General features: G+C 40.9%; 1 protein-coding gene across 1 annotated transcript in view; it reads right to left on the reverse strand.

Annotated features, from left to right (window-relative positions):
- Positions 1-16,799, reverse strand: part of CFAP74 (cilia and flagella associated protein 74) — a gene marked incomplete in the record, with an annotated part of 325,669 nt that overhangs the window by 265,439 nt on the left and 43,431 nt on the right. Inside the window, 1 exon segment of the mRNA XM_073602977.1 lies at positions 59-232. Within this exon segment, the coding sequence (XP_073459078.1) occupies positions 59-232 (174 nt within the window).

Consider the following 16,799-nt stretch of genomic DNA (forward strand, 5'->3'; position numbering starts at 1 on the left):
TTATATAAGGCTGGTTTTATATCCAGCACCCACACCATCACCACTCAGCCACGATTACCTTATAAGGCTTGTAGTCTTGATTCCACAATCCCATGAACTCTGGCTGAGAAAGGCTCCCACTTTCCTCTTTTAGAACCTGGGGTATCTCTCGTGCTACATCAGAAGACGCCTGAATGGAGGAGCTATCTTCTTCATCAGATGACGAAAGGGACAGAGACCTCCACTTCTTCTCCTGTAGGCAATAGAAAACCAAAAATTTACAATGCTGCACTATTAGGCTTCATGTATACTGCTGCTGGTAAGCAGACGTTTAGGAGCAGTTGGGCATTTTTTTTCAGCTGCTCCTGAACTCTCCTTTTATCTTATCAGTACATGTACACAGGGTCGTTTATAGAAGTTTATAGGCAGTTGAGTTTTGAAGCATTTTTTGCAGGGCGGATGTTCAGAGGCATTGGAACCGCCAAACGCCTGTAACAGCTTGTAAACGCGGTAACTTGCATTTAGCCATGTTTCGTTTACAGGCGTTTTTAATTTTTGACTATTTGAAAAAAAAAAAACACTTCTAAAAACGCAAAACGCGGCTAAACACGGCATGTAAAACACTTCAAAACTGACGTTTTTAAACGTCGGTTACTATCTGTCAAGTTAAATCATTCAGGAGAGGTTGTAAAACGTCCCGTGTACATTAAGCCTTAACGCCAAATGAGTGTCTTGTAACAACAAAATCACAAAACAGAGATAAAAATGGGCAAAGCACAGCATAAGTAAAAGATTGGGTGAGAAAAATAAAAGTAAATGACACCATGGGACTTTATGCGGCATAACAACCAAATATGTATAAAAAAGAAGACATTTTATTATATACAGCAATAAAAGATCATAAAAATCACATTTCTTTGGCACAGTCACAAAGAAAAAGGTAAAACTCTTATATAGTTGGTGGGAACTAGATCACAGTATATCCCAGACAAGAACATTTTGTCAAGATGTGACCCAGCTCAGATTCCAATGTGTTTCAATTTTATTACTGTATAAATCTTCTTCAGAGTTTGCCACTCTATAAAGAGATATTTGACATATTATAAACAATTACACTTACAATAATAATAATAATAATAATAATAAATAATAATATGGTATGTCACATTAAAAAATGAACATGTTCGCATACAGTATGTTACCATAAAGAACTCAGCCAAGGATCAAGAACAATTGCCCCATGTTCTGGGTCAGAGGTCCTCCAATGTCATACAGAAGTGGTATATGCACATTCCAAAAATTAAAAAAAATCTAAAAAGAAAAAATACTAGGAGCCTGATTAAGCATGTAGTGATGGGGTGCCACCCATTAATGAGGGCAGGGTGTATTCACTGAGCATATGACATCTAAAAACAAAACAAAAAAATGTGAACACCCAAAGGCTACCTCCCGATTCTTTATTGAATGAAAATGAACAGCAGAACAGGGTAGATATTCCACAGCTTAAACCTCCACTCCCCAGTCACCCCCTCACAACTCTTTCCCATGATGCTCATGCACTCTGCAGTGTAGTTGAGCATCATGGGAAATGTAGTTCCAAAACATCTGGGGTGCCAAGGTTCGCCATCACTGATCTAGAGGCACAATAGAGGTTTATATGTACCGTATATCATTTATCAGTAATAATTCAAAGGATTGTTCCAAGAATCATTACAAAAATGTCACTGACAAAAATGCAACAGGCACAAAGGGGATCCACACTTTTTGGGGAAAAAAATGGCCAATGTAATAAATCAAACTTCTATCAAAACTTTCATACAATTAGGCTAGGTTCATACCTATGCGTGTGTACGAGCCACGTTTGTTCGGGCATGGCAGCCCATTAAATTTGAATGGGCTCCCCCCTGTTTACCGATGAAAAAGGTGCATGCACCTTTTCAAAACGCGACCCGCAGGGAAATCGCATGGTCAACCCGCAAATGCGCTGCATTTTTACATGCGTGGGGGTGCCATTCAGAATGAATGGTAGCCCTGCCTTTTTCTCACAGCAGTGCGTTTTCAGTGTGAGTGGTTGTGGGTATTGCTGTGATTCCCGCACCCCCATAGATGTGAACCAAGCCTTAAATTGCACACGGGAGCAAAAAACGCTGCGTTTTTTACTGATTTGAAATGAGATGCTTTGTTGCCTATGCCCAGCTAAGTAAACATAAGTAATACAGTGTTGAGTACAGAACAGTAAAACAAAAATAGAAAATGTTACATTTGAGTGCAGTAATTTACTTGCATACACATGTTTACTCGTCTATGAGCATGTGCACGTGAGTATAAATGAGTATATTACACCACTGGCAATGAAGAAGTATTTTACTTGTCTATACCCCTACGCACCTTTACTCGCCTATACTCCACATCACTCAGGTCTTTACACACAGTTTTTTTACTCAAAGACTTTCTGTCAACAAGTTCTTGAGTAAACATCAGTAAATTATTACGCCCGTGTGCAACTGGCCTAACAAGACTCCTTCAGATAGCTAGCATTAAACATGCCCACAAAGACATCTACGATGTACAGAAAACATTTTACTAGATTCTGCCAGGTGGTGTCAATGGTCAATCTTTTTTTGACAAGGTCAAAAAAGTATATGAGCAAGGCTAAGGAAAAAGTTATTATTTATAGGGCTAGGGGGTGGTCTCAACGACAGATGCATTAAATAGTGAAATTTAAGACAAGAGCTGTCCCGTGGCCAGTCTAGGCATATGGTGCCACCTGCCACACAAGAAATTGCTGCACATATCTGATGGGTACATGCGTCGTAAACCACGGTGTCTATGCAAGATGGCGTTACACTAGTAATGTTGTGCGCATGCGCATTGACCTTCTGTCTCGCCGTAAGTTTCAAGGATGCTGCCGACAATCTAGCACATCTCCCCCCCTTGTGCAAAAATAAAGGGCAAAACTACCCACACTAAGTGGCCAATGGACAATGGCCACTATGTAGGAGCAATCTGTTGAGAAGTACATGAAAGAAAAGATCAACCATTTGGGTTTGAGAATCCAGATTTTTCTAAATCTAGACAAAGTAAGAGAGGAATTTAAAAGGAATGGGAGGACAATTTACTCATAAGAAATGACGGCAATGCTAAACAGAAAGTACAACAAACAGCTTACAGCACTGGACAAAGATATTAAGGCAATTAACGCACTAGCTCCCCTTAAAGCATAACTCCACTTTTGTTGAGAAAAAAATAATTCTACTCTGGGTGGTCTATTTACATTGCAAGGATTAAAACAACCATTGTTGCAGATTCCAACCTTTTGTTATTCTGAAAAAATCATTGTTTGTTCCTCTGTGCCTCTATGCTCAGTGGGTCTAATGGGAGTGGTTTCATAATTATCAGTCAGCTGTGCAGCTGCAGAGCACTAATGAGGAAAGCTGCTGGGCCTGCATCCCGTGAGACATATTTCCAATAGGAACATCTCACCAAAAATGACATTTTTGTTTCAAGGAATGCCTAAAATCTGACTTGTATCTTAGGCAGACTTCTGGGAAAAATGGTGACCCAGTCACACAAGCAGTAAATGATGTTTCTGGGGAGTGGTCAGTACACATTCTGTGTATAGAACAAGTCCAGGTAGCCATATTGCATTTTCAGAAAATTACAGTGGCTGCAGATTGAAAAGGAAAGGTTTTAATAGCATTCAATTACAATATGACTTGTGTCGCAATTGTATACGCTATATTATTTTTTTGTCCTTTCTTTTTTTTTCCCCACAAAAGTGGAGTTACTCTTTAAAACCCATCCCTTATTTGAAGAATGGTATCAGAAATTGAATCAAGAGCGCTGTAAAAAGTTTTTTTTTGCAAACAAAATTTAGGCTGTTTTGGCACGCCCAAAGTACTGGTATCTCCCTGTCTTTGGAGTGTAGCTCCCACGTAAGCCAAAAAATCAGGGTAGTGTTAAACTCCAATGGCAAGTATCATTACAGCTGACACTGAAAAAATGTTTCTTTGCTATATTGTACCAGAAGATCATAGGTGCTTCCTCAGGTTTCTGTGGCAGTGAGAAAGACATTGACAATAAAGTTATTAAATACTGGATGATGGTGCATGTTTTTGGTAACTGTCACTCAGTTGCTGTTGCAGCAGACAGCCAACAGAGGACTGCTCTTGACAGTGAAAGTGAGTATGGAGCGGATGCGCGACATTTTGTTGAGAGAGACTTCTATGCTGATGATGGACTCAAATCCTTATCCACGAATGAGGATGCCATCGACCTATTTAATGGACACAATGTATGCTTTCTGAAGCATCTCAAACTCCACAAGATTGCCTCAAACCAAGCTGCTGTCATGCAAGCATTTCAGCCTGGCAATCATGCTACAGGCTTTAAAGACTTAAAGCCTAGTACACACAGGCTAAAGATCGGGCGGCATCAGCCGGCTTCTGTTGAACCAGTCGATGCTGCCCGATGTTCGGCCCATGTGTACCTCAGACCCCTGTCGATGGGGCATGACCGAAAAAGGTCTGTGGCCAATGGCTGAGAGCACTAACCAGAGTGTTCTGTCGGGGGTGGGGGGGCCTCCCTCCGTCAGAACACAATAACACAGCAGGGGAGATCGCTGTACTAACATTGGATAGTTAGTACAGCGGCTCCTCCAGAGCTGTCAGTTTTTTTTCCATTCAGCCCACTGGGTTGAACAAATAAAAAAATACTAGTATGTACTAGGCTATGGGTGTGGATAAACCACCTGTACAGAGACTTCTGGGCTCCAGTGGAACTTATTAAAGAGACTCATATGGCTTTCAAGTTTACTTCGTAGCTCCTATCATCATACAACACTAATCCTTACTAAGTTATCAAGGACTACTAAGGACTGGGACTCTCCACTACAAACTGAAAAAAAAACGCATAAAATGTCCTGAAAAACAATCTCTAAATTCCTTAGATGCGATTCACATACCACACTTCTATTTATCTTGCTGCAGGTCAGAGAAATTAGATTAATATTTTCTCAAATGCATCCACCTAGACCAGAGCAGCTGTTGCCTACATTAAGGTAATATATTCTTGTAGAATCTTCTTATTTTATATACTATTGATCACATTTTAATAAAATACTACTTTTTCTGTGCGGACTCCATGGTGTGAGCTTTATACGCAGAGAAAGGATTACTGGCACCTGAGCTGTTGGAGTCTGATGAATATCGGGCGATACATTGATTGGATGTGTATTTGCTTATATATTTCATCTATTCGGTGAGTGCATTGCAGAGGTGGTGGTGCGGTGCACTTCTGGTGACAACGTTGATTATTTCTGCACTTGGGGACACTGCATATGCATTTATTAAGGATAAAGCTGGATATTAATCCTTGCACCTCATTTTGGGACTTTGTTTGCACTATTAGCACTTTAGTAACCTCCCTGGCGGTATGATTATGTCAGATTTTCGAATCTCAAAGCGGTACATTGTTTTGCATAGAAATTTGGCATTTTATATTGTAGGCCTGTAATTCTTATATATAACTCACTTAAATCAGTCCAAACAATAGTCTAGTAGACATCCCAGGTATGATAAAGTTTGAAACAAGAAATCATAAATTATAATATAATAAATACTATAAATAAGAATTATAAAAAATAATAATATTATAATAATAATAAAATTTATTTCCCCACAAATCACTATCGCTCAATTCTGAAAGTGCTCTAGTTTACTACCACTGTTTTCTACCTGGTCTAAACCCGCTTTTGACATAAAGGGACACTTTTTGGATGCCATGGACCTTCTCAAATTTCCAGGCAGAAAGAAAAGTATATATATATATATATATATATATATATATATATATAGTATCTCACAAAAGTGAGTACACCCTTCACATTTTTGTAAATATTTTATTACATCTTTTCATGTGATAACACAGAAGAAATGTCAGTGGAATTGTCCTTCGCGCTATTAGCGAGAAATAATGAAAATGGTGACAACAAGAAAAATATTAAAATGATAATAAGTGATAGTATTATTAAACGTGGTGTGATGATGTCTAATGTAGACAGCAGCAAAATCAAAAAGTGTTCACATTACACTTCAATAAAGTAATAAAAGTAAAAAGATCTCGCGCATAAAATCTATTCACACATGTAATATTAAATGGTGACAAATAAATACGATAAGTGAAAATAATGTGAAAAAATGAGAAAATAATCACACACTGATCAAAATTAATGGATACCTTAGTGAAGTAAATAGTATTAGGTATCTATATATCCAAAAAATACCAATATAAAAGTGTAAAGTTCATATGGTGAACAAATAACGAATAAAACTTGACTAAGTGACTGGGTGAGTGAGTTGGGATCAAATATATAGGGGAGATGAATAAAAGTTCATAATAATCTTCATGTAGAAAATCCTGATACTATCAGGGTCTCAGAACTCTCACCTCAAAATGGATATGTTCAGACATCAATAGGTATCTTTAATTGGATCTGTATAGTTTAATCATCTGTTAGTAGCTGGATTCTTTGTCTTCCCATTCTTCATATAACGATATACTTATTAAAACAATTTCCACCAAGGCTCAACCAGCCCGGTGAAATAAAGAAGGGGAAAGAGAAAGAGGCCTCCAATGGTGTAGTATGGATGAATAACTCAGCTTTATTATAACTAAAAGGTGGTCTCTTACATTAAAAATGATAAAAATAGCATGTAAACAGAAGGAGCGGCGTCTAAGGCGCTTTCCCTGTAGAAATTGCTACGCATGCAAACATGCCCAGAAATTTCAGGGCAAAAGGATGGAAAATTAGTGATTTCATAGGATGCCACACTGAGGGGGTGGTATATGTGCTCCAATGCAGCTGCAAACTCCAATATGTAGGTCGGACTAAAAGAGCCCTTAAAGTTAGAATAAAGGAACATATACAAAATATAAAAAACATAATGTATCAAAACATTTTGCAGCAGTACACAATCAGGATCCCATACACCTCCAATTTTGGGGGAGAGAAAAATACAAAGGGTCATGGAGGGTTAGCCATAAAATAAGAACTATTAGCCAAAGAGAGTCATACTGGATACATACTATGCGTACACTAACCCCTAGAGGTATGAACGTTAAGTTCGACCTAAATTGCGTTATTCAAATTGAGTTATTCATCCATACTATACCATTGGAGGCCTCTTTCTCTTTCCCCTTCTTTATTCCACCGGGCTGGTTGAGCCTTGGTTGAAATTGTTTTAATAGGTATATCCTTATATGAAGAATGGGAAGACAAAGAATTCAGCTACTAACAGATGAGAAAGCTTGATTATTATCATGAAGCACTATACAGTTCCAATTAAAGATACCTATTGATGTCTGAACATATCCATTTTGAGGTGAGAGTTCTGAGAGCCTGATAGTATCGGGATTTTCTACATGAAGATTATTATGAACTTTTATTCATCTTCCCTATATATTTGATCCCAACTCACTCACCCAGTCACTTAGTCAATTTTTATTTGTTCACCATATGAACTTTACACTTTTATATTGGTATTTTTTGGATATATAGATACCTAATACTATTTACTTTACTAAGGTATCCATTAATTTTGATCAGTGTGTGATTATTTTCTCATTTTTTCACATTATTTTCACTTATCGTATTTATTTGTCACCATTTAATATTACATGTGTGAATAGATTTTATGCGCGAGATCTTTTTACTTTTATTATTTTTAACACAGAAGAAATGACACTTTGCTACAATGTAAAGTAGTGAGTGTACAGCTTGTATAACAGAGTAAATCTGCTGTCCCCTCAAAATAACTAAATACACAGCCATTGATGTCTAAACTTCTGGCAACAAAAGTGAGTACACCCCTAAGTAAAAATGTCCAATTTGGGCCCAAAGTGTCAATATTTTGTGTGGCCACCATTATTTTCCAGCACTGCCTTTTAACCCTCTTGGGCATGGAGTTCACCAGAGCATCACAGGTTGCCACTGGAGTCCTCTTCCACTCCTTCATGACGACATCATGGAGCTGGTAGATGTTAGAGACCTTGCACTCCTCCCCCTTCCATTTGAGGATACCCCACAGATGCTCAATAGGGTTTAGGTCTGGAGACATGCTTGGCCAGTCCATCATCTTTACCCTCAGCTTCTTTAGCAAAGCAGTGGTCGTCTTGGAGATGTGTTTGGGGTTGTTATGTTGGAATTCTGCCCTGTGGCCCAGTCTATGAAGGGAGGGGGATCATGCTCTGCTTCAGTATGTCACAGTACATGTTGACATTCATGGTTCCCTCAATGAACTGTAGCTCCCCAGTGCTGGCAGCACTCATGCAGCCCCAGACCATGATACTCCCGCCACCATGCTTGACTGTAGGCAAGACACACTTGTCTTTTTACTCCTCACCTGGTTGCCACCACACATGCTTGACACCATCTGAACCAAATAAGTTTATTTTAGTCTCATCTGAGCACAGGACATGGATCCAGACCAATTTGATGCAGTGTGCGGCGTTATGGTCTGAGCACTGACATGCTGACCCCCCACCCCTTCAATCTTTGCAGAAATGCTGGCAGCACTTATATGTCTATTTCCCAAAGACAACTTCTGGATATGACGCTGAGCATGTGCACTCAACTTCTTTGGTCGACCATGGCGAGGCCTGTTCTGAGTGGCACCTGTCCTGTTAAACCGCTGTATGGCCGCCGTGCTGCAGCTCAGTTTCAGGGTCTTGGCAATCTTCTTATAGCCTAGGCCATCTTTATGTAGAGCAGAAATTCTTTTTTTCAGATCCTCAGAAAGTTCTTTGCCATGAGGTGCCATGTTGAACTTCCAGTGACCAGTATGAGAGAGTGAGAGCGATAAAAAATTTATCACAGCTGCTCCCCATTCACATCTGAGACGTTATACCACTAACAAGTCACATAACACCAGGGAGGGGAAATGGCTAATTGGGCCCAATTTGGACATTTTCACTTAGGGGTGTACTCACTATTGTTGCCAGCGGTTTAGACATTAATGGCTGTGTGTTGAGTTATTTTGAGGGGACAGCAAATTTACACTGTTATACAAACTGTACACTCACTACTTTACATTGTAGCAAAGTGTCATTTCTTCAGTGTTGTCACATGAAAAGATAGAATAAAATATTTACAAAAATGTGAGGGGTGTACTCACTTTTGTGAGTGTGTGTGTGTGTGTGTATATATATATATATATATATATATATATATAATAAAAGTGCAGGCAGAGCACTGGACAAAGCATTGGGGACAAAAGGGAGGTGAAATTATTTGATACAGTAATGTAATCTTATAGGTTACAGTGTACTGTGTTATGTTTTTTGTACTTGTTGAATTTGCCACCGGGCTCTGCCCCCCATACGTCGTGGCTCTCCCATGGAATGAAGCCAGATGAACACAGAGCATCAAGCGGAGGACACAGCAGGGGGACATGGCAGGATCCTGAGGGCAAGGTAAGTTACCTGTACCAGGATTCTGCAATACAATACCGAGTGTGGCTTGCGGTTACCGCTAATGGTAATGAAAATTAACCCCAAGTCACACTCAGGATTACCGCTAGGGAGGTTAAGGAGGAGGATTGATATTCATCTCTGCACTTATTTTTGGGACTTTGTTTGCACTATTATCACTTTCTTAGGAGGAAGATTGATATTAATTTATGCACTTATTTTTGGGACTTTATCAGCACTTTTTAAGGATGATTACCCTCCCCCCATTCCATGTATTGTTTATTCATGTTACATTTCTTGGGGTTTAATTTGATGATTATGAATTCCAGAATTTCATTCTAGGGCAGCATTGTCACTTTTTATATCATCATATAAGGCTGATTACCTTACTTTTTGCTTGCTGCATTTTTTGCTTGTTTGGAGCGCTCACTCATATTATTACACACCTGTTTGATTAACTCCAATCTGCACTTTTTGCTTTAATTGTATTTACGTAACTATTGTTATGTTATTAACAATGATGGGAAGTGTCATTATAATGGGGGATTTTAATTATCCAGACATAGACTGGGTGGAAGGAACCACGCATTCATCTAAGGCTCGCTAGTTTCTAAATGTCTTGCAGGACAATTTCATGGTTCAGATGGTAGACGCACCAACTAGAAACAAAGCATTACTAGACTTACTGATTACGGATGTGGAAATACGGAGCAATTTAGGAAACATCGATCACAGGTCAATTAGTTTCAGTATAAAATCACACAAATAAGAAACATAAGGGGAATACAAAGACACTGAATTTCAAAAGAGACAACTTCCCTAGACTACGATCCTTGCTAGAAGATACTAAATGGGATAAAATCTTAGGAACAAAGAACATGGAGGAAAAATGGGTATGCTTTAGGAGCATATTAAATAAGGATATTAGCCAGTGCATCCCAATGCGAAATCAATTTAAAAGAGCCAATAAAAGTCATACTGTTAGTGTTAGGATCTGCAGGATACAGGGTGCCTTGCTGTGGCCTGCAGCTTATGCATGTATTTGCAAATGTGTGCAACTAAACCCTTGTTTTTAACGCATACTGTTGGACAGGTTAATTCGGTTGGTCGCAGGCTGGTTGGTAAAGTTGAGCTTGGAAATTCTTTGGTTTTATTTGACATGTGTTTGCCCTTCCAGTGCTCCTTGCTGTGAAGACCAGTTATAGGTGGGGGCGGTGACCTTTTTTGTAGAGTAAAAAAAATCCCAAGAAATTCTTTAAGTACATAAATAGTAAGAAAGTGAGGTCAGATCATATTGGTCCAATAAGGAATGATGAAGGGAATCTGGTTACTAAGGATGGAGAGATGGCGAAGGTATTGAATTTATTGTTCTCCTCAGTCTTCACGAGGGAATCGAGGGGCTTCAGTACCAAAACTGCAGTGTTTATCCTCATGACGTGTCACAGGAAGCACCCTCATGGCTAACAGAGGACAGAATTAGAAATAGACTTGAAAAATGTAACATTAATAAGTCACCAGGACCAGATGGCTTGCACCCGAGGGTCCTTAACCAGTTCAATACCATGCACTTTCGCCCCTTCCTGCCCAGGACAATTTTCAGCTTTCAGCACTTTCGCACTTTGAATGACAATTGCGCAATCATGCAAAACTGTACCCAAACAATTTTTTTTTTTTTTTTTTCTTCCCACAAATAGAGCTTTCTTTTGGTGGTATTTGATCACCTCTGGGGTTTTTATTTTTTGCTAAACAGACTAAAAAAATACAAAAATTTTTGTAAAAAAAAAAAAAAAAGTTTTTCTCAGTTTCTGTCATAAAATTTTGTTTTCCCTTTCACTGATGGGCACTAACGAGGCAGCACTGATGGGAACTGATGAGGCGGCACTGATAAGGTGACACTCATGGGCACTGATAGGCGGCACTGATATGCAGCACTGATATGCAGCACTGATGGGCACTGATAGGTGGTACTGATTGGCACTGACAGCACTGATGATGAGGTACTGATGTGTTACTGACAGGTGTTACTGCTGGGCTCTGATTGGCACTGTGGTGGGCACTGGCAGTCTTTAATTATTGTGACACTGCTGGGCACTTATTGGCATGTGATTGGCACATCTGAGGGGGCTGTGCTGATAATCAATGTGCTGATTATCAGCACAGAACCCCCCGAACCCCCCCCCCCCCCCCAACAGGCTCCTTATCACAATCAGAGATGCGGCATGTCAGACTGACACAACGTACTCGCCGCGCTGCATGTTATCCTGCTGGACGTCATATGACGCCCAGTCAGGATAGCAGAACCACTTCCCGGACGTCAATATGCTATTGACCGGGCAGGAAGTGGTTAAGGAACTCAGCCAAGTAATTGCCAGACCTTTTTTCCTAATTTTTATGAACAATCTACTGACTGGAATGGTACCAGCTGATTGGAGAAAAGCCAATATAGCACCAATATTTAAAAAGAGGCCAAAATGCATCCCTGGGAATTACAGACCAGTTAGCTTAACATCAATTGTATTCAAGCTCTTGGAAGGGATTATAAGGAACTATATACAAGAGTTTAGTATTGACAACGGTATCATTAGCAGTAATCAGCATGGATTGATGAAGATACGTTCTTGCCAAACCAATCTATTAACCTTCTATGAGGAGGTGAGCTGTCATCTAGATAAAGGAAGGCCGTATCTGGATTTTGCAAAAACATTTGATACAGTTCCCCATAAATGTTTAATGCACAAAGTAAGGTCCGTTGGCATGGACCATAGGGTGAGTACATGGATTGAAAACTGGCTACAGGGGCGAGTTCAGAGGGTAGTGATAAATGGGGAGTACTCGGAATGGTCCGGGGTGGGAAGTGGGGCCCCCCAGGGTTCTGTCCTGGGACTAATCCTATTTAATTTATTCATAAACGGCCTAGAGGATGGGATAAACAGCTCAATCTCTGTAATTGCGGACAATACTAAGCTAAGCAGGGCAAGAACTCCCAACCCAACTCCGCAGGAGATGGGAACCTTGCAAGAAGATCTGAACAAATTAATGGGGTGGGCAACTACATGGCAAATGAGGTTTAATGTAGAAAAATGTAAAATAATGCATTTGAGTGGCAAAAAATACGAATGCAATCTACTCACTGGGGGAGAACTTCTGGGGGAATCTAGGATGGAAAAGGACCTGAGGATCCTAGTAGATGACAGGCTCAGCTGGCATGCAATGCCAAGCTTCTACAAGCAAAGCAAACAGAATATTGGCATGCATTAAAAAGGGGATTAACTCCAGAGATAAAACGATAATTCTCCCACTCTACAAGACTGGTCCTGCCACACCCGGACTATGCCGTCCAGTTCTGGGCATCAGTCCTAACACGAACCTGAAGAAGGGGCGTGTCCCAGGAACATGTAGTGTCTCCAGTCAGCGATGTGCGACTCTCTATGCTCCCTTGGCATAGGCAGTTCTTAATTGTCCCCAGCAGCAGGGTTTGCCCATACTTTTCGGATTTCCTTGGCTGACCTTCGCCAGGCTGTGACATCACTTCTGGGCTTCGTACACAGTTCGAGTGGCCGCTGTATACTGGCCCCAACAGTTACTGTGCCTGCAGTTTAGTTCCCCCTTCATCTGACCCCTGGCCTTGCGGTCCTGGACCGGCCCCCCACCAGCAGTGGTCCTGTGTTCTTTGTCCAACGGCTTTGTGCTGGGTTTCCCTAAGACCGTGTGTCATCCATGTGGCTCCAGCCTCCACGTACTGTCAGTTTTTTAATCCAAGTCTCTGCATGACCATCAATTTACTGCTGCATGCCTTGGTGAACATTTTATTATTTTTTTAACAATAATAAAAGTTTTTACTATGCCTCTGAGGGTCCTATTTACGTCTGCTGATCAGCTTATAACCCCCTAACAGTGCAGCTTCTCTATCATTTGACCACTGTGATTAGCTCTCCCAGCAGTCATGTGATTGGAGCCAATCCCGCTGGCTCCTGATTACAAGTCATGACTGACAGCTTTCAGCAAACGCTCAGTCAGTGTGCTGGGAGCACACCAACTCTGGCCGCCATAGATGCATGTGTGTGGCGGCTGGGCGTTAAAGACCACTACTCCTGCCACCACATATATGCATTATATGGTCAACAAAAGGATAAGAACAAATGAGACACAGGACAGGTATACATAGGGAAACTATAGATATGTATACAGTTGTTTCTGATTAGATCCTGCCGTTAAATGTTATTAAAGAGATATTTAAAGACTGCAATAATTGTGTACTGCTTTTTCCAAACAAATAGAAGTGAGGAGGAAAAAATAGAGGTTTAGGAGCTCAAGGAGGATGATTAAAAAAAAGGCAGAAAAACACAGTAAAAATGATTTCATGAAAAAAATGCATTACAAACCAATTAAATTACGGATGTGCATGGATTGTTGCTTTTTTTTTTTTTTTTTTTTTTTTTTTTTTTTGAGTAAGGATACTGTTTAGTGTCACTTTAATAACCTTGATTGTTGATAACCAGGACTTTACAGTGGCTGAACTGTACAAGGCTCTAATACTGTTCCAAGCTTTTTGCTTTCAATTCTGTTCTACAATCTGGAGTTTGTAAAAGAGACAACATAGGGTATAACAACTGTCCAAATCTCCATCTTGGCACAGGTATACTGGTTGGCCATTGTACTCCAGTCTCTCCAAAAACATGTGCAGAGCTGGAAGCTGAAACACTGGGGGAGATTCAGGCTGGGTTCACACTGGTACGACACAACAGTCGTACCACTTTGGATCCGACTTTGCCCTGCAACTTGAAGTTGGACTTCAATGAACAGGGATCCGACTTTGATGCCTGACAATACCAGGCACTGTGCCTGGTATAAATCTTTAGGGGGAACTCCTCGCACAATGTAAAAAAAAAAAAACAGCATGGGTTCCCCCTCGGGGAGCATACCAGGCCCTTCGGTCTGGTGTGGATTTTCAGGGGAACCCCCACGCCAAAAAAACGGCGTTGGGGTCCCCCCAAAAATCCATACCAGACCCTTATCCAAGCACACAGCTCGGAAGGTCAGGAAAGGGGGTGGGGGCGAGCGAGCGACCACCCCCACCCCCTCCTGAACCGTACCAGGCCGCATGCCCTCAACATGGGGGGGGGGGGGTGTTTCACACAGTGGCGGCCTGTAATGCAATATCAATCAGTCCGGCCACCTAATCTACATGCGGGGCGCCGGACGCATGGATTCCAATGTTTTTTATTTCTTTGAAGCACGTGAATAGAGCTAGGGGCTCTAGTGGGATTCAGAGCACTGCGCCCCGAGCCCACCCAGTTGTGTGACAATACAGAATTAATATTCCCTATTGTCACACTGATTCTCCTCCTGGCCAATCTGGAAGCAGGTCTTGAGATCAGTTTCCTGATTGGCCAAAAGGAGAAGCGATCCCATTGGCCTAGGAGGAGGAGGGAGGAGACGCACAGCTGCCGTGATGCCGAAGAGGAGACGCAGGGCAAGCCGTCGCCCGGAGGGAAGTGCTGCCCACGCCATAGATGGGGTAAGTGAGGGGCTGGTAACCCAACCGACTGTGGGTGCATTGTTTACTGCCTCCCACAAGAAAAAGAAAAAGAAAAAAAAAAACACCAGCCGCCACTGGTTCCACATCAACTCCTTAAAGGAGAAGTCCAGCCTGAGCATTTTAGGCTGGGCTTGTCCTATGGGCCAGAGGAGTGCAATCAGTTTTGCACTCCTGTGACCAGTTTTCAATAGAGAGTCCACTCTCCGCTGACATCACCGACTTCAGAAGTCTGGATCCGCCAGCTACCTTGACTGATGGTAGTCTCAGCGAGCCACTGAGACAGCATATCACCTTCCCTCCACAGCTCAGCGCTCCAATGAACATGGAGGAACAGAGCAGGAGAGATGCTGACTGACAGTCAGCAGCTCTCCGCTCAGGGAGGAGTGAGAACCGAGCCATTGGCGGTGTTCGGTGGCTCGGTTCTCAATGCAGAGACGCCAGGGAACAGATGCAGCATCAGTCTGATGCTGCATCCACCTAGGCAAGTATGAATCTCAAAAAAAAAAAAAGAAAACCCATACTTCTCTTTTAATCATGTTTGTTATAGCATTGGCTATTTTTTATATGTGTTATGGATGCTGAAAAAACATAGTTATTGGTTTATTTACCAATTTTAAAGTGCATAGTGTATTTGGTCTTATACGTAAGTATATTTCTATATTGTTGCAAGTTTTTCCTTAACCCTGGAGAGCACTTGCAAGCTTTTTTTTTTTTAATTCCGTAAGGCTCACTACTGCAACACGGTTTTGCTGCAATTTTCAGTGTGATTATGTAGTGCTACTTTGATGCAACTTGGCTATGTTTTTGTATATATTATGGGGCCAAGTCGCACTATAAATTGCACCAAAGTAGCACAGGAACCTTTTCCAAAACCGCACCGTGCTGAGTCGCATTGATGAAAACTGCCACTATTGAATATAATTTGATTCCCTTGTCATGCCATTCTATGTGACTCAAGTTGCATCAGAATTTACACTAGTGTTAATCTGCACTTAGCCATTTACCTGAAATAAGCACATTAGGTTTCCTAACACTTTGCTGGCAGTATGCTTGTTGCAGGTCAGTCCACTAAGTGGCTGAAGCAACATTTATTATGAGTTTAGCAATAAGGATGACAGCCTCCTTTCTTGTGTCTTCAAATGCAGCTGTGAAAGTTCCCAAATACATACTGTATGCTTGGCAGGTTTTCTTTAAAGTGAATCTACAAAACTTTTTTCATTTTGGATACAGTAGAAAATGGATAAAACTCCAGGGTTTTTTTTTGCTTCTTGTACACCTGCTAGGGAGATTTCCCTTGAATTTCTGTCCTGTAGACTCAGCAAGAAGTCCCCTTTAGAAGATTTCCTTACTATTCCTGTTGTGATGACAATATAACATTTTGGATTTTTCCTCACATTCAGCTGCGGTGACAATTGTTATCAGCACAAATACAGAGGCTAAAGTTGTTAACAGAACAGAGAGGATAAATCTTCCTAAAGCTGGCCATACACTGTTCAAATTTTATACAAGGCAAGAGGCATGAGGTAGGGAGAGGTCGCAGGTAGCTGCCACTGTCCACCAGTATCTCAATACCGCATGCACTGGAGGCAATAACCCCTAAAGAGGGGGGGGGGAAACGGGGGGACTATTCCGGTACCAGGTATAATCAAAATTAATGGTAAAAGGTAATAGTGACAAAAACAATAATAAAATATAAAAATTACATTTTAATAGAAAACATGATTAAAAGATTGTAACAATAACACATACAGTTGCAATTAAAAACGGGAGCAATGCATACAACCAATTAAATTACAACTTGTAGTGAGGTAGA

Source organism: Aquarana catesbeiana, linkage group LG10 (assembly GCF_042186555.1).
Source record: "Aquarana catesbeiana isolate 2022-GZ linkage group LG10, ASM4218655v1, whole genome shotgun sequence".
Taxonomy (NCBI): Eukaryota; Metazoa; Chordata; class Amphibia; order Anura; family Ranidae; genus Aquarana; species Aquarana catesbeiana.